At 35.0% G+C, this 24543-nt stretch overlaps 1 protein-coding gene across 1 annotated transcript in view; it reads right to left on the bottom strand.

The window, feature by feature from the left end:
• Nucleotides 1–6662: 6662 nt before the first annotated feature.
• The window catches only part of AIMP1 (aminoacyl tRNA synthetase complex interacting multifunctional protein 1), a 28439-nt gene continuing 10558 nt past the window's right edge, over nucleotides 6663–24543 (bottom strand). The window contains exons 3-7 of the mRNA XM_053562176.1: nucleotides 23174–23287; nucleotides 21263–21430; nucleotides 17071–17282; nucleotides 12346–12514; nucleotides 6663–6905 (exon numbers count right to left, since the gene is read on the bottom strand). Of these exons, the coding sequence (XP_053418151.1) occupies nucleotides 6739–6905; nucleotides 12346–12514; nucleotides 17071–17282; nucleotides 21263–21430; nucleotides 23174–23287 (830 nt within the window). The 3' untranslated portion in view covers nucleotides 6663–6738. The remainder of the gene's footprint in view (nucleotides 6906–12345; nucleotides 12515–17070; nucleotides 17283–21262; nucleotides 21431–23173; nucleotides 23288–24543) is intronic.

Here is a 24543-nt window from a genome sequence, read left to right as displayed (position 1 = left end):
GCTACTGAGTTAGAGCATCTTTTTATAAGCATTTTGGTCATTCAGATATGTTCTTCTATAAATTTTGCCTCTTCGCATTCTTTGTCCTTTTCGTCATTTTTCTATTGGCTTACTTCCTACTTAGTAGATTGGAAGAGCTCTATTATGTTATAGATGTTAACCCTCCGTCCGTCCTCAGATTTCTTATTTGTCCTTTAACTCTGGGTTTAAAATTTGAGAATTTACTTACAGTCTAATGTTTCCATTTTTGTGTATATGATACTGATAGAGTTGTAGTTTTATTTTTTTTTTCAAATGGTCAACTAGTTTATTTGTTCTATTTGTTAAAGAATTAATTTTTTTTCCTACTTAAATGGTAGTAGGTTGGTAGATATTAGAAATCTATCTCATGAATCTAGTCTGCATTCTTAATTGTTTTCATTATCTATTTTATTTAAATTGCTGCCAATACTATAATGATGTCAGTTATAATTATTTTATATCACTCCTTGGTATCTAGGAAGTCAAGTTTCCTTGGTTGTTTTTTATTGTTTCAAAATATTTTCTGGTAACTCTTGGGCATTCTCAGATCATTTTTCTGACTTCCAGAAAAGTTATTTTGTAGTGTGTGTGTATTCATGTGTCTAACAAATGACATTCTGTGATACTAAATTCTCCCTTACAAGCACTAAGATATTTCTCCATCTTACTTTATGCTCATTATTTATTTTATATTATCTTATTTATTGCATTTTTCTTTCCTCTAGTTTTGCAGATTTGATAAAGTTGCTACTAATATCCATTTTTCTCCTTGATAATTTGGAAGTTCTATTCTAATTCATACCCATTCGGGATCATTTCCTTGTTCCAGAATTCAAAATCATAAATTCAAAAGCATAAATTTCTCTAACATTATTTGAGAACAAAGTAATAACTACTTCCTTAACTAAGAATTTCTCATTGCATCACCCCCTTGACTATTAAAAAATAAGACCCTGAGAATACTGTCATTCCCTCTGTATCCTTTTCTATTTTTCCTATCTTCCCCAGAGAGGAGGTCTTTGGAATGCTTTTCCCTTATCCACATTATTAGATTTTGCTGAGATAGTTAATGATCGAACTCAACTTCCCCCTGCAGCAATATCCTGGTAGTTTCATTACCTCTTTCAATTTAACATATAAATGTCAGAAGGTCCATTTCTTACCGGCGTTTTCTCTCCTTGGGATGATGTTCCCTCATCATCTTTCTGGTTAGTGTGTTTTTTTCAATTTATTCTGAATTCTTACATAAGATCTATACGCTCTTTAATTCCAGATATACCCTTCCATGCACCATCATGCAGCAGCAACCCTAGCTCTTCGTAAGAATCAGCATAGTGTGTGGGGGGAAATAATTTGTTAGCCGGCGATGGGGTGGTTGAACATACGAAAGGTGAGGCCCTGATGTGAACATCTTGCTGCTGTGCTCTGCCTGAGGCTGGTGTGTTCAGCTTTTTCCGAATGACAGTGTGTGTGTATCCCCTGATTAAACTCACCATTTCTGGAGATAATTACAACTTGCAACTGCTGTGGTTCAGAATATGATATCCTGAAGTATGGCACGCTGAGTACTTTGAACTGAAGGAGACTGGAAATGCTCAGAAGCAAAATCTCTCTGATCTTCTCCAGCCCTCCTGTCTTCTGCCCCTCTTTTCCCCTCAACATGAGTCATAGACCCTGGAATTCCCCTTCCACAAAGCCATACAACCTAGAAAGGTTACTCTCTATTTTCTCCCTAGTCCCTTAAAGAGCCTCATTCCTGAGCGTGTCCTTCCCCCATACCAGATGGGAAAGAAAGCAGCACAGAGAGGCCAAGAAGCCTCTCAGCTGTCAGGCCTTGCTGCATCTCCACCTCCCCCGAGTCCATTACCACCAGGCCGTTCCCTTCCGCCCAGCCCCATTTCTACATGGCTGTCCATTCTTCAGCAAACCTAAGCATAAAACAGTTTGCATTGGGTCTTTGGGTCATCATCTCTGAGCCCTATCAGGCTTTTCTCTTGCTCACCTGTCTTTTGCTTCAGGAGTTTAAGTCTTGACCCTTATGAAGGGTGAGGAAAGGTATCACATCCTTCTTCCTCCATGGAACAAAATAACTCTGTGACCAGCATTAGCTCTAGGTAAACTAAATGACGTCCACCAAGTCTGTCTTTGGTGTCCCGCCACCTTTCCTGTTATTTGCAATCTCTTCTTAGGTCCCGTTAGATGGGCCAATCTGAATGCTATACTCATCTAGAAGCAAAAAGCCTCTGCTAAATTTTATATATGAAAAGTGCTTTGGACATTTAAAGGAATGGAGCATATTATACTTGATGTTGTTGTGCAGCTGGGGTTAGAGTCTCATTAGTGCATATCATTTGGGGGCATTAGTGATTGCCCCTAAAATCTCCAACTCTGACCCTTATAGGTGGGAGGGGAACCTGTGGTCTTCTTATGTCAATATTGTTCCTTTTGAAGCATCAAAGGAGGCAAGGAAAGCTGCACCTTTCCCTGCTGCCCCTCTTTCAATAAAAGGATTTGTCCTATAAAATTCGGATACAGCCAAAAGGCCACAGTTAAGGACCTAGAAGACCACACATGACTTTAAGCCGACAGGTTCAAAGCTCTGTTTATCTATCTATATTTTGCCTTTTTCCCCTAAATAATTTAATTAGATTTACTGTTCTATTAATTTGGGGACATATCTCTTTTACATAAGACTCATGCTTTTAAGTGACAAACTCATCTCCCAGATTCTCAAATTTTATTTTAAAAATAAGTCTCTTTTCACAAACATCTGAAGAATTTGTTTGTAATGTATTGCTGTTGTTAAGAGGAAATGTTATTCCAAGGAATCTGAAGGTTATAGAAAAAAGATTTCTAAAAAATTCATTCTTTTCTGCTAAACTTATCAAAAGTGACTTTTAGTTTGCATTTTTCATTAATCTTTTTCAAAGATAAATCAAGTTGTGGTGTTGATTTTGGAAAACTCCTGCACTGTTCTTTCCAAATTCCCCAGGTGTGAAAATTTGAATGGGTTTTAAATGAACAAGTATCAGCCAAATCTATACTCTTAGGGCTGAAAACTTAAGTGCATATATTGAGAGCATTTCTCTACTGGGATGTATAATATTCCAATGAGGGACTTTATAAAAACAAATACAAAACTTTGTCAGAACAGCCTTGATATAAAGGCCTGTCACCCCAATGCCACTGAGAAAAGGAACAGATATTAACGATTGCTATTTTAACAACCCTGTAGGAATTATGTAGCAATGGGAAAAGCAAGAATAATAGTTAACCCTTCATTAAAAAGATTATTCTTTCTTCTTGCAATTACTGAGTCCTAGGCTTGTTTCTGCTTTTGTTGCTAAGGACCATAGCCTGCCAGATAGGAAATGATGTTGATGAAGACATAAAATAACACCTACACACACTTTTTTACTTAAAAATCTAGATAATTGGGAATACTTTATGTTGGGAGGGGGTGGAAGTTAGGAAGCTAGGGAAAAAAAAAAAAAACAAGGGAATACACAGGGTGAAAAATACCATATACAACAATTAATTCAATATTCTGAAATTCCAGATGGCTTACTTTCAAACCAATAGTTATTTGATTGTTCTGTGTCTTTCCTCCAAATATATATATTTTTTGAAGTCATGTTCCACTAAATTATCTCTGCCAAGATTTATGCAGAGGAAAAATCATAAATATGAAAAGTATATTGAACAAGAATGGGTAAGTCACTCTTTCTTACTCCAATAGGCTGGGACCTGAGGATTCAGTTTTGTACAGAGGTGCATTAGCCATGAGCATCTACCCTACTTTTCATTATTGTTACAAACTTTGAGGTTATTGTCCAAATAGTACCACAACTGGGTATAAGTTGTTTTTGTTTTAAATTATCTATCTGTCTATCATCTATCTATCTGGAATTTAGTGTCTTGTCTCATATGTTGGATTTAGGCATGAACTGTCATTATAGGTTCAGTGCCCTCAACGACAGTGCACTGGTCAAAGGATCAAGGCATGTGACTATTTAAGAAGGCCATTGCTGCCAGCAGTAGCAGCTCAATTTAGCCAACTGAGTTCTTCCTATGAACTCCCTCTGCCACACTCACACACAAATTGATAAATTCTCTTGACAATCACTAAAGGAGTGTTTAATAATCTCATCTCTCCCCTTAGACTCTCTTAACTCTCCTACTAAAGGAGCTACCCTAATCTTAGATGAACAACTAGAGTTCAGAGTTTTTGCATTTGTCACTATCTTTCCTTAATGTTTAAACCAAAATTAAACTTTTCATTCAAATAAAAGAAAGCACACAACCATTTAACTAATGCGGAATAAAGTATGATCTAATGAGGACTCATCTCAAGAGTAATGTACAAGGAATTTTTAAATATAAGATAGTACTCTAAACAGAAGATAATGGACCAATCTTGCATGAGAAAGTACTTCCGGGGAGGGTCAGCTTTATTTTCGGTTTAGTTTGCAAAACCTAAGTAGGTTTCAAGAAGGGAATGACGACCAGGAGCAGGAGGCATGGGCTGTTTTGCCTTTGACTTAACACTACTTCTTACTGCTCAAATCCTTAAAGCGCAGAGTACTGGTCAGCAGAAAGGTCATGTTCAGTTTGCTAACAATGCCATTTTGTTGTCGTTGTTGATGTTGCTTCCATAAGGACTCTCCCATCCCAGCAATACAAATAAAACAGAATTAAGTTGTTTTTGTTGTAGTTAAAACAAAGACTGAATAGGGGCTGAATTGTTAACTTTAATTGTTGCTTTTCTGCTAACTTGAAAAATTGCTTATTAACTCTCAACTTCCTCCTCTCTTTAACACTGTTTAACAAGAATTGTTATGTGCTAAAGATCTAGGAGATTTATGGAAGGAAGCATAACAATTTGGTAAAATTGGCAAGGTATAATATAGTGATTGCAATAGATGAGAGGTGTGTAAAAGTTTTGCAACTTACCCCATAAATTTCCTAATTTTATGGTGAAAATTCATAAATTTCAGCCATAAACTACTGACAGTACTGCACCATAGGCTTTCACAAAAGAATAGTTTTTATTATTTCTAGTTCAACGTATGGCTTAATCATTAATTTAGGCTTCAGTATCAAACTTTAGATAATTTGATCTGGGCTAGAATATTTCAATATCTCGTTGGGAAAAATGACTATCTGGAACTATTTCAACTATCTAAGTAATTGAAATATTCATTAAAATTATGTTATAGAAATTTAATATAATTAAGAAAAATAGGCTCAAAAGACTTTGTCACCAAGTCTTTATTCCCCAAAGAATAACATACCTTGAGAATAAAGTAACTTTTGAAACTGATTTTGTGTTAGCAACAAAATTTTGTGTTCTGTTCAAATTTAGTTTTTCAAAATGAACATACAACATCCATAATGGTACTAAATCCTCGCCTCCAGAGCTCCATGGACTCAAATAAACAAACTTTAATTATACCTATTATAATACGCAATATTGCTGTATAGTCATTGCTAGTTTTTTGGGTTTTTGCCTGTCCTTCTGACTGGAGGATCTAGACAGCTGCGTGCTAGGATGCTTTGTGTGTGTACGCACGTGCATTTTTCAATAATGCCTGTGCCTCTGCCTTCACAGATGCCTTCCTTTTATTTTGGTAGCCCAAATCATCAGTTATCATCTCAAGGCTGGTGACCTTGTGGCTTATAATTCCTAAGTTAATTCACACTGCTCCTATAATACTTGTAAAATGAGTGACAAGAGGTGTTTGACATGTTAACATATATGTATCATATATATTAAGTTTGGGGCCATAATTTATTTTAATATGTGGATAGTATGATGGTACTCAAAAAAGCAAAACATACCAATTTTAAATGCCCTTCTAAAGATAATAACCTAAAGGAACTTTTGTTATATACCCAAAGAATTTTCATAAAACAATGAAAAACTAGAATGCTATTTGTATGATCAATTTATTGTTAACTACAATGACAACACTATACAACTTATTTATTTTTTAGAGCTAGTCAAATGCATTGTGAGTTATTTTGCTAAGTGGAAAGAAAAAATTCAAGACAGTTGGAAATTTCAGTTTGTTACAAAAGTCACTTTAGGTATTATTAGTCAGGGTTCTTTGGTAGCAAAGCAAAAATGCTCAAATGCAACATGTCCTACCTTTTATGTTAGACTCTTAGAATCAGTAATTGAGCATTTTCAGTATTATTACAATATGACTAGTTAAAAAGTCTGACAAAACTTGTCTTTTTTAAGAGGATAGGACACAACAGACTAAAAATCCAAGTACATCATGTGCCCACAAATAAGATACTAAATACTAATCTAGTTCAAGTTACCTAAACGTATAAAGAAAATGGATAAAGAAAAAACCTGCTAATCAACACCCCTATTAAAAAATAAATTATCACAACATATCAGCAACTTCTTCCCATTATAAATGATCAAAACCACAGGTAGAAATGTCGTGTTTCCTAAATCAATTGACAATATAGAGCAGGTAAGAGATTAGACAAATCTAGAAGAGAAATAACACACACACACACACAAAAAAAAAGAAAAAGAAATAACATAAAAATGAGCCAGTTATCTTATTGTACCCTCAATGAATCCCCAACAATAAAAAAAAAAGAGCCAGTTATATTTCACATACAAGTGACAAATATAGTCCTTTTTATTATTATTTAAGTTTTCTCCACTGTATTTCATGAATGAAACATTTTATTTTACTTGATTCCACTGTTGGCCATTGTCTGAGCCCTACACATTCCCTTCCCTTTCACCTCAAAGGGAGCTCCTTTGTATGTAGCCACACACTTGTCATTAGTATGAAGATCTGGCTGGATCTGCTCCCAAATCTTCTTCTTAGGATTCAGTTCCTTGTCGGGCTCTCCTGTGGAGAGAGGAAAACACAAGAAAATTACATAACTAGCATATGAAATTGTTAAAGAAATTATCCATAGAGATTTCTAGTGAATTGTCTTGGTACTACTTTCAGAACTTTAGATCTAATCAAAATTTTATTATTTACTTTATTTTTATGATGTCATTAGTTTATATTCTTTTTTTTGAGACAGAGTCTCACTTTGTTGCACTCAGTAGAGTGCTCAAGTGATTCTCTTGCCTCAGCCATTGGAGTAGCTGAGACTATAGGCACCTGCCACAACACCTGGCTATTTTTATAGACAAGGTCTCACTCTGGCTCAGGCTGGCCTCAAACCTGTGAGCTCAGGCAATCCACCCACCTCAGCCTCCCAGAGTGTTAGGATTACAGGCATGAGCCACCGCACCCAGCCAGTAGTTTATATTCTTGATTGGCAAAATATAACAACTATTGTTATTTCCTTATAAATCTTAAACACATTATTTGTAGTCTTAAAATAAGTATTTTTAAGATAATATAGCTCAACAAATTTGTACCCTGAATTATTAAAGAAAAATGTAAGATACTCATCATTACAGTTAATGAAAAATTGTGAAGAAATGAAAACATATTTTTAATACACTTTCACACCTGGTGAAAGCAGCTTATGTTTTATTATGTTTGAACATGCAAAACAAATGACTAGACTTAAAGATTTCTTATCAATATTGGAGAAGGTCTTAAATGCCAAGATGCTCTATTTAACTATGACAACTACTTTACCACTTGTTGAGAAGAAAAGAGACAGAATGGAGTAGAGGATACAAGAACTGGCATTTTTAAGCACTAAGAATACATGTTGCTGCCTAAAATTCACAGAACCCTGTCTCTAACTTCCCTTTCCTTTTTGAGACAGAGTCTCCATTTGTCACCTGGGTAGAGTACAATGGTATCATCATAGCTCACAGCAACCTCAAACTCCTGGGCTCCAGCAAGCCTCTTGTCTCAGGTTCCCAAGTAGCTGGGACTATAGGGGTGTGCGATAAGGCCTGATTAAGTTTTCTATTTTTTTGTAGAGACTGGGTCTCACTCTTGTTCAGGATAGTCTTGAACTCCTGGCATCAAGCAATCCTTCTGCCCTGGTTTTCCCAAAGTGCTCGGGTTACAAGAGTGACGCACTGGCCCTGACTCTAATTCACATAGATCTAAAAGTTTTAAACTTCACGTATAAGATGAACGCAACAAATATTTGAATGAAAAATAAACTAGAAACTAATAAGGGGAATCTTCAAAGCTTGATTGTTACTTTTAAAACGGCAGATTCCATACCTGAGGAATATAATGTAGTTGTAAGACTATCAAATCATCAAAAAGTAATTATGATAGGGCTTGGTAAACCAAGAAGTGTTAGACAAGTATGTATTATTAATATCAATGCCAGAAAGCTCGAACTTTCACTACTTTAAGTAAAATTTAAACAGCAGATACTATCCCATATCCTATAAATTATAATCTCACTTGTAAAATCTGTCACATTATGAACATTAAATATAAATCAGTGCTGAAAAAGTATGAGGTGCAGTGTTAACCTTTTAGCTTACTCAAAATGTTTCTCTACAGTATACTACTTGGTAGGGTATAAAACTAGTTGTAAGTCATCTCCCATAAAAAAATATACCTACTGTATTAAAGAATTATTTTTTTAATGAACAATATTTTCCAGGAAAGTCTTTTGTCATTCCTTCTTCCAAATCTCATTTTCCTAACTGTTTTTTGGGGGGAGACAATGGCTATCGAAAGGTAAGTAATAATATCGATACAAGTTCTTACTAAAGCTAAATAAAAATTGCAGAGGCTCTGAAATTGCTAAACACACACTAATAACCACTATTTGGAAATGGTTACTTACACATACTGTAAGAGAACTAACCACTTACAGAGTATTTTAATTAATTTAATCATGCTAAACAAAATACATAGGGAAAGGAAACTAGTTTAGAGGAGAATGCCCAGAAAAGTTTGTATAGACATAAAAAGCTGTGACCATATTGTTGGCATTTAAAACCTATACAAAGCAATAAATACAAATTCTAGGGTTCTAATCTTTAACAAGTCTGGAGTTAAAATGAGATGTTTCATTTTAATTCAGCCATTCTCTTGCACAGAATGCTCACCGATCATCAGCTTCAGCTTCACTTTCATACCTGGCATGGCCATAATAAATCTTAATTATTTTATGTCTGAGTAACTGAGCTTATAGAATTATGATTATAACTATTACCAATTATGGCACAAAAGCTAAAATATAGCTTTGCAGATATGGGCCAATTAATTTTACAAAGCTAATCAATAGACGAAAGCAGTTTGATACCTTAATACAATAATTATGGCAATAATGAAGGAAAATGCTAGGTCTGTTCTCCAAATACTTTATTTTTAAAAACGTTTTCCTTACATATTTCTTCCCACTTATTCACTGACCAATTTGGTGAGCTGTTGCTTTAATGTTAAGTACTGTCCTGGATGTTAGGAATACGGTAGTGAATAATTAAAAGGGAAAATCTTGATTTCAGGATATTTTTAGAAGATACAGCGACTCTAAGATTTTATGAGTAAGGTAACAGGGATGAGAAAAAGCAGCTGAGACTGGGAGAATGGAGGTGCTATCAAATGAAATGGAAAATACCGTAGGAAAAGGGAATTCTTAGAGGAAGACTGGGACACGCATCTTTCTCCCTCAGTGAAGAAGTCCACTCTAAAAAGACCTGTCATTGCTTTTGTCTCCTGGCTGTAACACTGTTTTGAAGTTGTGACTGCTTGGTGTTTTAGGGACCAGTTACTGTATTTACATATTAAAATGTATACTTTCATATAGTGCAGTGGTTCTCAACCTGTGGGTCGCAACCCACAGGAACTTTATTAAAGGGCTGCAGCATTAGGAAGGTTGAGAACCACTGATATAGAGATTACAAAAAGTACTTACTGGGTAGGTGGGAAAGGTTTTAGCCATTGTTATGAAAACATTATGTGGTATCTTCTAAAACTTTATGGGAATTTTTGGTCTTGTAGTTGGAGAAAATAGTTAAATGTAAAAAAGTTTTTTCAAGGCTAAAGAGCCTTGATTCAAAGACTTAAGCCTCAGTTTCAATTTCTCTGCTACATTTAATAATACAGTATGAACTATAAATCTGTAGACACTGAACATATCAAATGGACATCAAAATGTACCAACAGACACTTTAAACTTTACAATATAAAATAGATGCTGAAAATAAAATACTGACAAATCATGGCTCTCTCTAGGAAGAGAAAAAAATTTAGGACTACTGGTCTGTTTGTAGTAGAAACTTGTTTTTCTTCCACATTTGCTGCTACAGAAGCAGTCACTGCTACGGAAACCTGCATAAGACGAGCAGCACTAGGCAGACCTCATGTCCCAAATTTTACATTATTTGATAGTTATCGGTTAAGCACAATATAAATGCTGGCGAATAATTCAAACAACCTGATGGACTGTTTTAAGTTAGGTTTTCTCTTTTTTCACTTTGCAAATATTTTTTGTACTTTCTCCACATATTCAAGTGTTTAAGGCACAAGGAGAGACTATGAACCTGGAAGAAATATTGGACTTTGGAACAATATAAACATGTAAATAGCCAAACTGATTGAAAGATTCAAGGATATAGTAAAATCAAGAAATTCATGCTGGGCTATTAGTGCCTCTAACCCTAAGTAAGTGGGTAACTAAAAATAAACTTCTTTTAATTTATTCAACAATAACATCAGATAATAAAAACTCATTCAGATGCTGAAATAGTTACTCGTTAATTCTATAAGGGAATACAAGCCATCAGAGTATAAAAGAACTACATGTCTTCATTAATTGAATAGTTCATATTAATTCACAGCAAGCAATAATCAACAAACAAAAATGTTATGGTACTAGAGATTCATTTGTATCTATGATTTAAACCTTCCACTAACTCCATATAACTTTAGTAAATTTTGTTGGGCCTCAGTTTCCAAATTTGTAAAATAGTGGGTTAAACTAGATGATTTCTTCTAGTCTAAACAGTTGACTCTACAGTTTACATCAAAAGGAAAAACTAAAAAAAGTACTAATTCTTAGGCATTTAAATAAAAAGGCAGGCAAATGTTAATCTGAAAAAGTAAGTCAGGATTTATTTTTGCTGTTTTTCTCAATGTCTTTTTAATCTTAAAAGAAAAGGTTCACTTTTATTTCCATACTATTCCAATTTAGCAAAAGAAAAAATTCTAACCTAAATAGAATTTCAGGTTAGTCAAGTATAGATCCCATAGGGGTGGGTTTGGGATAATATGACATTGCGGAAGCAGAATAGTGATCACAGATGCTGCAAACGTAAAGCCATCAGGCTTCTCTTAAGAGATCACCGAGACTGAGATTTTCCCAAAACCTAATTTCAAAAAAAAGGTTCTCAGAGCACAGACCATCATGATTTCTCATCTACAGAGGTTCAAGACATATCTATGCATATGAATTCAAAATCATGGTTACTTGTAGGTCATAATTACACATGCTTTATAGATTTATTAGGAGTGGGGAAGCTGAATTTCAAAGAAATAAATCCATGCTTGTATTCACTATTTTTTACCTTACTATCCCGATATTAAAACTTTCAAATTTTTTCATTAAACAGTTTAATACAGAATTAAATACATAACTATTTAATCCCCCTCAATCTAGGTATTCCATTATAACTTGGCTATTTCTACAAATAGGTCTCCAAATTAATTCTGAATTTTGAACCTAATTCTACTTGTTATCCTTATTACTCTAGTCAAATGAACATCCTTTAAATGAAGTCTTTTGTTTTTCCTCACGTGAGGTCCTCTCCCTTACATGAAAGAAATACTTATTCTACATCTGCCAAGCATCCTTTCTTTTCTGCTTCAAAGAAAGACCCATCTGAAGAAGCTTTTTCATGCATGGTGAAACTTCATCTGTCTCAGGAGCAATTTTACTAGAGAAAACAGGCACTATGAAATGAAACTTCCTTTTAGATTATTGAAATAATTGAATTCAACTTAGAGATTTTCTTTATATCCTGAAGTCAGTAAAAGCATATGCAAGTATTATTAGATAGACTTTGAGAATTATAAATCTTTTCTTCACATCTAAATTTTCCATCTCTTTTTCTGCACTGCAGTCTGAGACAAACTACTGTGTAAATGACTTTGCAACAGATGGATTTGATCTCTATCCATGTTGCTTTCCCTGCTATGTAAGTATTACTATTAATGTTAGCATTTTATCTAAAGCAAAATCTTTCTGGTTTTTTATACAATATTAATAAATGCATTCATGAGGACGACAGTTATATGACTGTGTTCAATGTGCCATCGTGAGCCAATTTGGAAAAACTCGATATTTAATAATGATCATTTAACATAAGCTTTGTAATTTAAATAACTACTAATAAATACTTACCAGGGTAAGCATCAAAAGTAATTCTGTCTCCAGGAACAGACCCATCAGGAGGAGCCAGTATTTCAACCTTCTCCGGTGAACTAGCACACATCAGCATGGCTTGAGAGAGTACTCCCCTCATCTTTGCAGGTTTCAGGTTACAAAGCAAAATCACCATCCTATTCTGCATCTGTGTGAAACATAAACTGTTGACTAAAGACGTCCAGAGATTTAGAATAACCCTGTCTAGAACACTTTAGGATATACCTGCTAGGCTACCTATCAAGTGTTCTCCTATTGAAGATATGTCTTTGTGTCTGTGTGGCTAAAATCTGTTAAACATTTATGCATATGCATTTTCTCCCCTACACATTTGGTCATTTCCAATGCTATGTAAAATTTATTTTCTAATTAAAAAAAAAAATCTCTCATTTAATAATTCAAGCATTAGCACAGTATAATGAACATGATTATTATAGAAGTGAACAGAAATTTATTTAGTCTTCAAAGGTTGAAGCGTCTTAATTTTTTCCCAAGCTAGCAAAAAGAAATACAGTACCTTAACTTCTTTCAGTGGATTCTAAATAAAAGGAAAAAAAAGGTGCTTCCAAATCAAATTTCGAGTTCAAAATGAGCCTTTTTAGGGGATCCCATGAATAGTACTTTTCTTAAAACACTTCACAGGTGAAAATGTCACATATGAGAACTCCGAAATGTTATAGCAAAAATGTGTAAGAATACCACCAGGGTTAGCAATTCTTTAAGGATCTGATGATATACATAGTTGCAGCCCTTTTCCTTAGAAAAATATACAAGCTGTAAAATTTGGAATGGAATTTTAAGGCCTTTGTGTCCCTGCTTTACCGAATGCTTATTATACTACCATGATGGGTTAGATAAAGATGTTTATATGGTTTTGCTTATGGCTATGAATGGCAACTTCTGGAAGAGAAGAAAAAGTTTCATATTCTACAACTTAGGAGAACAGAAAAGATGAAGCTCGAACGAGGAGTTTTTCCAATTTCAGCTGGCTCAAGATCAGTTGTTTCTTTTCTCTAGGGTTCCTTATAAGCCTAACTTAATAAAGAGTTATGAATGAGTCCTACTCCTATTCAAGATGAGTATTAAAAAAGAAAAAAGGCATATATATGTGCCAAGTCTATCTCTTTTTTCATACATAAGGAGACCAATAAAGAAGTTTTTCTTTTTTCTTAATTCCATCTTCTTCCCCTCAACAGAGCAGCCAGAATAATGGTATTAAAATGTGAGGCAGACAATGTTACTACTTTGCTCAAAAACCCTTCAATGGCTTTCATCTTACCCAGAATAAACACCTCACTCTACTCAGCACCCTTATTTCTGATTTTGTATCCTATAACATTCCTTCTTATTTATCCTGCTCTAATCGTCCTGAACTCCTGCTTTTCTCTGAACGTCTCAGGCATACATCTGTCCCAGGGGGTGCCTGCAATGCTCTTCAGCCAGACAGATACGTGCCTCGTTTTCTGCATTTTTAGAGACCTTCACTAGAATGTTATTTTCTTTATGAGGTCTTCTGTGGGCACTTTAAAGAGCAACATCATCCTGGCTTCAATACTTCTTGAATTCCTTCACTATTTTTCTCTTGCTATTTATCACTATTTAGTATACTATATATTTGCTTATATCTTACTAATTTTACGACTACTTCGTAGAAATGAGAGCTTCATAAGGCAGGGCTATTTTTTTAACCTGTCATACATCTATCATATCTATTTTTAATTTGTTGCCATATCTTTTGTCTAAATTAATGCTTGTGGTGCACCACAAGTGCCCAGTAAGTATTTGGATATACAAATATAAATGAATGTACAGAGGGATTTGTCCAAGTTCACAAAGCCAAGAAGCAGCAGAGTGGCAAGGAACAGAGGCAGTTCTCTTAATGTTGAAGTCTGTATTTTCTTACAGTATCTCTGAAGCAGCATGGGGCAGAGGAGATAGGTAGAGGATACAGATTACTACAGAAGACATCTAGAAAGAGGACATTCAAAACTGTTACTACCTTTGATTCTTTCTACTGTTATTAAATAAATTTTGAAACAACATTTAATTCTTGAAGAAAATAAATAGGGTACTTCAAAGTAAAAAGAAAAGAAGAAAGGAAGCAAACGTGTTGAGAAGGGGAGCTGAACGCTTTTAAGGAAAAAACAGCAAGTTAGAAAAATGCTGCCTTGAAGGAAATCAATAGAGTATTAATTTGCTTTTAAAGTGGTTATCAGGCAAGTTTATCCTGCATTAAATATAACATCATACTTTTCACATATCCCAAATGCCCAGCTCTACTTCTACGATAGAAACAACTACATTTTGAATAGGGAATAATATAAACTGTAGCCAGGATTTGTCTTCTAAAATATCACTATATAAAAGCACACTTCTTGGTGCCAAACGCACCAGAACAGAGGAAAAAATGAGATTAACTTTGACCTCCTCCTATCAATTTCTTTTAAGAACTACTTAAAACTCAAACTTTTCTCATTCAGATAAATATTGAAGACCTCAAAGAAAAGAGTTTGTTAAGTAGGAAGGGGAAGAAATTACCTCCTTGCCTTTTTGACAATAGGCCAGTATTGATTCCTTACCTGTACTATGTTCTAGCTATGCTTAGAGAATAAAACAAGGGCCAGACCAGAGATGAAAATTTGGACTGTCTGCCAGGCAGGTGAAAGAAATGAGTAAGGCACCCCAGACAGAAAACACAAATCGCACTCTTCTTGTTTTCCGAGACACGTTATGAGAAGCAGTTCACGCTCCTCTTCCCCTTTCGTAAGTATAACACTAGCAGAAGAGTGGTAATAAATAACCAAACAATTACAACTGACCCTGTACCTCTACTATGGAATGGTTGCAACTGTGGTGAAGAGTGCACCTTCCACCTAAAGGCGACATCCACTACTAAGCACTAGCCAATTTCTGCCTTGAGAAAAAGCAAGAGGATGAATTATCACCATGAAAGAAACTACAACTTTCTAGGCCTGCTTTCATTCCACGGCCCAACAGTTTGTAATTTATGACTTCTGTCACACATATGGCACTAAAAGCTGTATAGTACCTACGATTATAAGAGCTTTACGACTGACTAACCCCTGTTTGAATGGTAAACAGGAAAACTGATCAGTAGGGATTCAGGGCAACCACCAGCCTTGGGGTCAGATATACATATACATACACTACTTATGTGTAGGCTGCTTCCCTTTCTGAAAGCCATCTGTAAACAAGGATGTATGATACTACTTAATAGGTATCTATCAATAATAGTAAATAAAATAGAATGTTTGAAACTTATATATTAAGTATTTTAAAAACAACAGAAAAAAGCCAACAATCCCATATATCAATGGGCAAGAGACATGAATAGAACTTTCTCTAAAGACGACAGATGAATGGCTAACAAACACATGAAAAAATGTTCATCATCTCTATATATTAGAGAAACGCAAATCAAAACAACCCTGAGATATCATCTAACCCCAGTGAGAATGGCCCACATCACAAAATCTCAGAACTGCAGATGCTGGCGTGGATGTGGAGAGAAGGGAACACTTTTACACTGCTGGTGGGACTGCAAACTAGTACAACCTTTCTGGAAGGAAGTATGGAGAAACCTCAAAGCACTCAAGCTAGACCTCCCATTTGATCCTGCAATCCCATTACTGGGCATCTACCCAGAAGGAAAAAAATCCTTTTATCATAAGGACACTTGTACTAGACTGTTTATTGCAGCTCAATTTACAATCGCCAAAATGTGGAAACAGCCTAAATGCCCACCAACCCAGGAATGGATTAACAAGCTGTGGTATATGTATACCATAGAATACTATTCAGCCATTAAAAAAAATGGAGACTTTACATCCTTCGTATTAACCTGGATGGACGTGGAAGACATTATTCTTAGTAAAGCATCACAAGAATGGAGAAGCATGAATCCTATGTACTCAATTTTGATATGAGGACAATTAATGACAATTATGGTTATGGGGGGGGAACAGAAAGAGGGAAGGAGGGAAGGGGTGGGGCCTTGGTGTGTGTCACACTTTATGGGGGCAAGACATGATTGCAAGAGGGACTTTACCTAACAATTGCAATCAGTGTAACCTGGCTTATTGTACCCTCAATGAATCCCCAACAATAAAAAAAAAAAAAAAAAAAAAACAGCCATCACAATCATTATTTTTATTATTGTTTCATCATGGAATTTTATTATTTCTTAATTTTTTTTTAATTACTATTATATGAACTCAGGAAATACCAATCCAAAAGTACGAGAACAAGTTTTATTTCTTCGAAACTCAAGAAATATTTTCACACTTGAGGGATCAGAGATTGAACTCATAATTTTTAATGGTATTCCTTTTTTGTTAAAAATTAGGTGTTTTGTATTTTGTTGTTACTTAGATATTTAAAAATATACATATAGTTTTTTTAGAAAAACAGAAAAAAATGTAAAAGAAAAACTAGAAAAAATATTCAGAACATCCTTCATCTTCCTAGCCTCTGGAATTAAGTGATCTTAATTTACAGATCTCTTGCAGCTTTTTGGTGTCTTTATGGACTTTTTCTGCGGCATCCCCCATATTCAAACTCATCGGTTAAACCAATCAGCACTGGCTCATGTCCTATGTTCACCTGACAGGAAATTATAAAGGAAAGATATCAAGAGAGAGGGAACCAACGTGATGCAGTGGTAATATTAGTGGCACAGATTACCTGTTCAAGAGGAACATGATTCACCAGGCCACTGACAACTGTTCTTGGGGCTACTTCTCCAACATCTATTTCTTCAACATACAAGGAATCTGCATCAGGATGTTTTTTGGCAGTTACGATGCAACCAATTCGAAGATCCAGACGGGAAACGTCGATTGGCTTGGAGTCGGCACCTCCTGCTACTGACTGCTGTTTTTTCTCCTTTTTCTCTCCTAAAAAAGCATTCATGAGTGAGTGAACATCAGAAAGAAAGCAAAAGTACACTATAAAAATCCCATGGCATCAATACTGACAAGCTTAAAAAAAAAGAATATTTATCTGCTAACTTCAAATAAATAATAACAAAGGAAAGATTTATCAAGTCATATGTCTTGAGCGCCATTTTACCTATTTCCTTATTATATGTGTAGTTAAAAGACACAATGCAAAGGTTGGCAAACCAGCCTGATGCCTGTTTTTATAAGTAAAATTTTTTGGAATACCATATTCACTCATTTACATTTTCTCTATGGATACTGTCACACAAGGATAGAGTTCAATAGCTGTAACAGAGATATCATTGCCCAAAGAGCCTAACATATTTACTATATGGCATGTTACAGAAAACGTTTGTAGACACACAGCCATAGAAAATCCTTCAAAAACCTTTAGTGTGACTCTTTGGAGAGTGAAAAACCCTTTACTTGGAAAGAACATTATAACCAGTAGCCAAATGGCAGAATGAACTACAGCAAAACAAAATTTTACTAATAAAATGTTTCCCTCATTATCTATACACACAAATGAATATAAAATGAATTTCTCCAATTTTTAGATTTCCCCGAAGATTTAGGAGGACTATAGGTTTATCCATAGCAATTATTTTGTTTGCCCCTAACAGAAGGGGACCAGCCTCCTGTGGGACTATTGATATGTACCAACAAAACCTACTTTCGATTAATTTTTAATAATTCCACTTTCATTTATATGCTGATTATGTAACTCTTACTAATATATAATTACTTCAGCTACTAAGGGTTCATATTCCTTAAGTTTATAATTAGCTTTTCTGCCAAAAAAATAAATAAAAATGAAAACTTATTTATCTTCTAATCTGCAAGGCAGAGACAAATTAATGTGGCATGGAAGAAGTCCTTCTCCACTATACATTTATTTAATTTTTTTAACAAGTATTTATTGGGTGCTAAGGCAAAGGAAGTAGTACAGTGAGTGGCCCATGCTGTCAAAGGACTCAAAATCTCTTCTAAGGAACATAGACATAAGGTACGCATTACCTATTACACACAAAGAAACCAAGAAACACAGAGAAGAATGCTTCTGCATACAGCAGGCAAGGATGATTCTGTGTAAAGGATATTCAAAATTTACACAGGGTTTACACAAAAGTAGATAGAGCTCGTTTAAAATATTTTAGACGACTTTTAATCTCATTAGCAAGCTTTAGGGGAAAAAAAGCCATTTTCAATGTAACAAATTAGTAAAGGTTTTTTAAATGGTAAAAACCCAAATGACATAGAAAAACATATATAAAACTACCAGAAGAAAATATAACAAAAATCTTAAGTTATTTATGTGTGACAAACTATGTAAATATACTTTAAAATACTATAGTATAATAGTATGATATAGCTATATCCATATTTATTTTTAACTTTAATCTACTTTCCAGGCATTTGAAATACCTTTACCTAGAATCCACATTCCAGAGGTGATTGCAAATACTAAATCTATACCAGACTTTTGTTAATTATCATAAAAGATTTTAGAAATGTTTAACTAACAAATGAGCAATAGATGCTCAATCAAGATATATGGTAATCTAGACAAAATGGGCATTACAGTACTGTATGAGCAGAATATTGGAATCTGGCAATCCTAGCAGCCAAATACCTATGGAACAGCACTCTATGGCCCGCATTGTCACATACAGCTACTTACATTTAAGTTTAAAATAATTGACACTAAATTACAAATTCAGTTTAGTCACACTAACCACATTTGAAATCTTCAATAGCCTCATGCGGCTACTATCTTGGACAATGCTGACATAGAACATTTCCATCATCATAGAAAGTTCCACTGGACAGAGTGTTCTACATCTTGAGCTCTATTTGGTCTTGGGCTCCCCCTTCCCCCAGAGGAGGGCCTTGTTGCCTCCCCTAACTAGAAGACTGATTAACAATGACAACAGAATAACAGTGCATCCTCCTTAGAGAACAAAGCATGAACCTCATCAAATTAGTAATAGTAGGCTTTGTGTCTACTTCTTAATACATTTTATGAAGTAGAAGAATTAATTTGAATTGCTTCCACTGTACTCATACCACCTAGTGGTGACACTGCATAGGAGAGGATGTGCAGCCCCTCCTACTTCTAACAGAAGCTACTAATGTTTACTATAAGGAACTGACAAGGGCTAGATGCTAAATTGGCTGTTAGTTCACAAATCCCTCAGCCTTTTTATATTTTAAAAAAAAATTGAGTAGTAAGTATATTGAAAGGTATCCATAATGAATTACAAAAGCACTTTTTAAGATATATATGGGGAAATGAAGTCTAAGGAGGAGCGAAGGACACTTGTTAAAAAGGGAGTCAGATTTGTGATTAGAAAAAAGAACGTTGGCAGCATGGTAAATGATAAACTAGAAAGGGTAAGGCTTTAACATTAATTCAGATAAATTACCTTGAAACTTGAATTGAGGTAGCTTCTAATGAAATTAAAGAGCAGAACTAGATTCTAGACGTTTTGGTGAAAGAAATTATAGGCCTAGTTGGTTAATTAGACATGAAAACTGAGGAAGATTAAGATTGACTGTTTGAGCTTTCAATTATGGTTGCCTGAGGGAATGGTGATTCTACTTTCTACTTCAGTTGCTTTTATTAGTTTGTTCTTTAAAAGAGAGCCCATCTCAGGCTGGGTGCAGTGGCTCATGCCTGTAATTTCAGCACTCTGGGAGGCCGAGGAGGGTGGATCAGCTGAGCTCAGAGTTCAAGACCAGCCTGAAGCAAGACCCTTGTCTGTAAAAATAGCCAGTGCTGTGGCAGGTGCTTGTAGTCCCAGCTACTGGGGAGGCTGAGGCAAGAGAATCGCTTAAGCCCAAGAGTGTGAGGTTGCTATGAGCTATGATGCCATGGCATTCTACGTGGGGTGACAAAGTGAGACTCTGTCTCAAAAAAAAAAAAAAAAAGAGAGAGAGAGAGACAGCAACTCCTTCTGTTGCAGAATAGTTGTGTGATCATAGCTAACTGCAGCCTGGAACTCTGAGCCCAAGCAATTGTCTTCTTACCCTCCCAAGTAGCTGGGACTACAGGTGCACGCCATCACACTAAGAATACTTTTTATGTTTTGCACATACAAGGTCTTGCTATGTTGTTCAGTCTAGTCTCAAATTCCTGGGCTCAAGTGATCCTTCCACTTTGGCCTCTCAAAGAGCTGGGATTACAGCTGTGAGCCACTATGCCTAGTTCTACTTCAGTTCTTATGGGTTCCTAAAATCTTAACACCTTCTTGCCTCAGTTCAGACATTATGCTTTGACTAGAATATCTTTCCTGTCTTCACAACCGGTCCTAAGCTAACTTCCTACCTGTGATTTCTTTGCAACTATGCCCCAAATATACCAAAAGTCAGTCATTCCAAACTACCTGTGGGATCCTACACTTAATATCTACTTTCTATGGCTTTACTTGGGCTGGTTCCTCTGCCTAAAATGCCATACTTTTACCCTGTTGACTTGGACAACACTTGCATATCTTTTAGGAGCAGTTTGTATATTCCAGTATCATTTTTCCTGATTTTACATGCATTCTAGCCTTAAATGTTTGAACTTCCTTTATGATTTTTTTTTTTTTTTTTGAGACAGTCTCACTCTTTGCCCTGCTGTCATAGCTCATAGCAACTTCATACTCTGGGGCTTAGGCAATCCTCTTGCCTCAGCCTCCTGAGTAGCTGGGACTATAGGGTGTGTCACTATGCCCTGCTATTTTTTTCCATTTTTAGTAAAGATGGGGTTTTGCTTTTGCCCAGGCAGATCTCAAACTCCTCAACTCAAGTAATCCACCTGCTTCCCATAGTGCTAATATTATAGGTGTGAGTCACTGTGCCCGAGGAACATCATTATTATCATCACCAAATATGCTGGCATTATCTGATAAACCAGTTAAGAGCCAAATAAGATAAAAGATCCAAAATACCCTTCTTTTCAGTTTTCTCTTTCGCCTTCTTTTCTTCACCTGCGCTTCCTTTCATATGTTCTTTGGCACCAGAAGACATGGTTGTTACTGGTGTAGACTGTATCATATTTTCAGAAACCGCAGGATTAGCTTGCAGTGGAGTTCCAGATGGAAATTGTATTTGCTTCACTGATATACAAAATGAAATAATGTCATTTATATTAAAATCAACAAGATGAAAAATATGGAATTTTTTGCAGGCTGTAGAAAGCCTGAGATAAAAGAGCAAAGGCATGATTCTCATTTAATTACTAAATTGATAAAATTGCAGATAACAAAAATAATAGCTAATATTTATTATGGGCTATGTCCCAAATATTTTTCAAAATGCACTATATGAATTAACTCATGCAATTTTCATGTATAACCTAGGAAAAATGTTCTATTCATGTCCCCATTTTACAAATGATAAATCTGAGCCATCCAGAAGTTAAGAAATTGGCCCAGCACACAGGTAGTGAATAGAGGAATAAAAATTTTAGAGGAATAAAAATTTATCCCCAGACAGTCTCTTTCCAGAGACTACACTCTCAAGGTCTGGCATGATGGCAAGTTTTTCACTCTGGTTTTCTATCATATTTGACAACCAACTAGGAAAACATTTTAATACTAGTTATTTCTATTCTAGAATGGAGAGGCAGTATTACTTGTCCATAATTCTACTTCAAACAACTTTTTAAAGAAGCAAGTCTACAGCAATGTTTTAAGATGTTAAAAGCAATTCACATATCCCAGTGAACACAGAAAAATAAAATGTCATGAAGGATTTTGATGTGGCTTAGATTCTGGCCAATATCCAGACCACTTTTCTGAGGAATTTTTTAAGTTCCCTGGGAAATACTGCTTCTTTTAATAATGTGAATTCTTATTCACCATTAGACAATTCAATTTACCACTTTAATTCAACCTACTGTCCTGGTTTAGCATTTCATTAATAAAATGAGTTTAAAATTTAAATGTTTTTAGGGACAGTCATCAAACACTGCGAGAAATGAAAAGCAGTTTTAAGTAGACAATATTTTAACACCCACTTAATTCTATACCTGTATTCCAAATCTAGTAGTATTTGAAACCACCAACTTAGTAGATTATTCTCTCTAGCTCATAGCTCTAACACATCACTGACTTTTCTCTTATTTTCATTTAGCTAACTGCAGAATTCATGCTACAACTTTCAAAATAACTCACTGATAGAGTAACAGTCAGAAGGAAACAATATGAGAGGATTTTACTATCCTAGGTTCTCCTTAATTCACACAGAATTTTCTACAATACAATCAAATGCCTTTCTGTGTGGTATCTGCAATTTTAACTATGATTACTATTATCATTGTATTATAATAATGTAAATTGACTTAGCAACTTTCAAAATAATTCAATAAAGTTTTAAATTTTATTTACAATATAATAGTTGAAATGATAATTATTTGCTGACTTGAGTAGCTTCAAAATTATATGATTTTTGGAAATGATTTTATAGTTCTAGATTCAATTGCTTCAATAATAAAAAAAATTTGTGTGTAAGTGTTTTTAAGGAAAAACTAATGCATGTGAAGAACATGGTACACACTGTTCCACACACAGTAAACATTAATAAATGTGAATTAAACAGCATTATGGCTAATTTTCAGTAAGTAGTCAACAGGGAACAGTGAAAATCAAGTTGCGTATAGTACAAAAATTAAAATAATGAGTTTTTGAATCCTAGCTTTGCTACTTTTGTGTGATCTCAGGCATTTTCTTTTCTGTAAAGCAGGAAGTATGCACAGGAGAGCTAATGTGAGGATGAGAAAAGCATAAGGCTTCATAAACAATAAATGACACACTTATTATCATAAATCAAAATAACCCATCATTTCTATATTTAATTACCCCCATTTTGAATTTCTGCCTGAATTAGCTCTTGTTTCAGTTCTTCAATTTCTTTCTTCAACTTAGCATTTTCAACTCGAAGTTTCTTCTCTTCTCTCAAGGTTGCCTGCAAAACTATGATTAAGAAAATCCTGTTAATATACGTGTTTTTTCAGAGATTTTGTATGAATACTATTTGAAAAAAGAATAGCCAGTATAAAAGGAGAGAGGACAACACCAGTAACCAAATGCGTGACCAGTTCCTTTATGCCAGTTTAATATTTATTAAAACATGAAAGAGAGAAAATCTATGAAATAATAGTGAAACACAAAAAATTTTATTTATGCATCATTTTCCTAGCTGCTATAAGGAGGCAATTAAAATCAAATTATCACTTTTTCAGCCTTGTAACTACAATGTAGGGCAATGATATATAACTCAAGAAAACTGGCACAAAGTGTTAGTAAGGTAAATGTAAAGAGATAAGTATGATGTATATTAAATTGTATATTTAAAAAGTCTGAGACCTGGCTATGTGCCCATAGTGCAGTGGTTAGGGCACCGGCCACATGCACTGGAGCTGGTGGGTTCGAACCGGGCTCGAGTCTGCGAAACAACAATGACAACTGCAATGAAAAAATAGCCGGGTGTGTGGCGGGTACATGTAGTCCCAACTACTTGAGAGGCTAAGGCAACAGAATTGCTTAAGCCCAAGAGTTTGAGGTTGCTGTGAGCTGTGACGCCATAGCACTATACCCAGGGCGACACAGTGAGACTCTGTGTCAAAAAAAAAAAAGTCTGAGACCTAATAATGACATCACACAAGGAAATACTATCTCTTATCTCTTTTTAGTCATTACCATTTAAAAGAAGCTGGATAATATTTTATTCCTAAAATCTCAAAATTGAGCTGGCCAAAAATTCAATGAGTGAGATAACTTAAGATTTGTTCAAAATATATGTACGTGTTGAAGGTGAGCAACAGAGCACATAAAATACAACAGAAAGCAATCATTTTCAGTGGGGTTGGTATTGCTTCCCACGTGAAATTTTGAAAATCTGTGGGATTATTTTTGGTTGTCACAAATACTGGGAGTCACTATTGGCCTTCACTGGGCTGGGGTCAGGGATGCCACATGCCCTGCAACAAGCTGGATATGTTTGCAAAATGCACAACGTCTCACTATCTGCAGAAATTTCCAGTGGCTCATTGTATTATCTACATACATGAAAACCCTGTCAATAATATTTGAGTCTAGATTCTAACTATTGTCTACACATAAAGTTTTTTTCAGCATTGCTATTATACCCTAAATTTGCCAGGAATCAAATGTAAATCAAAAGTAGAATGTACCTTGCTTTATTCAGAGTTCTACCTAAGAAACCATTC

This window comes from Nycticebus coucang, chromosome 1, assembly GCF_027406575.1.
Source record: "Nycticebus coucang isolate mNycCou1 chromosome 1, mNycCou1.pri, whole genome shotgun sequence".
Classification (NCBI taxonomy): domain Eukaryota; kingdom Metazoa; phylum Chordata; class Mammalia; order Primates; family Lorisidae; genus Nycticebus; species Nycticebus coucang.
This window is presented reverse-complemented; position numbering and strand designations above follow the sequence as displayed.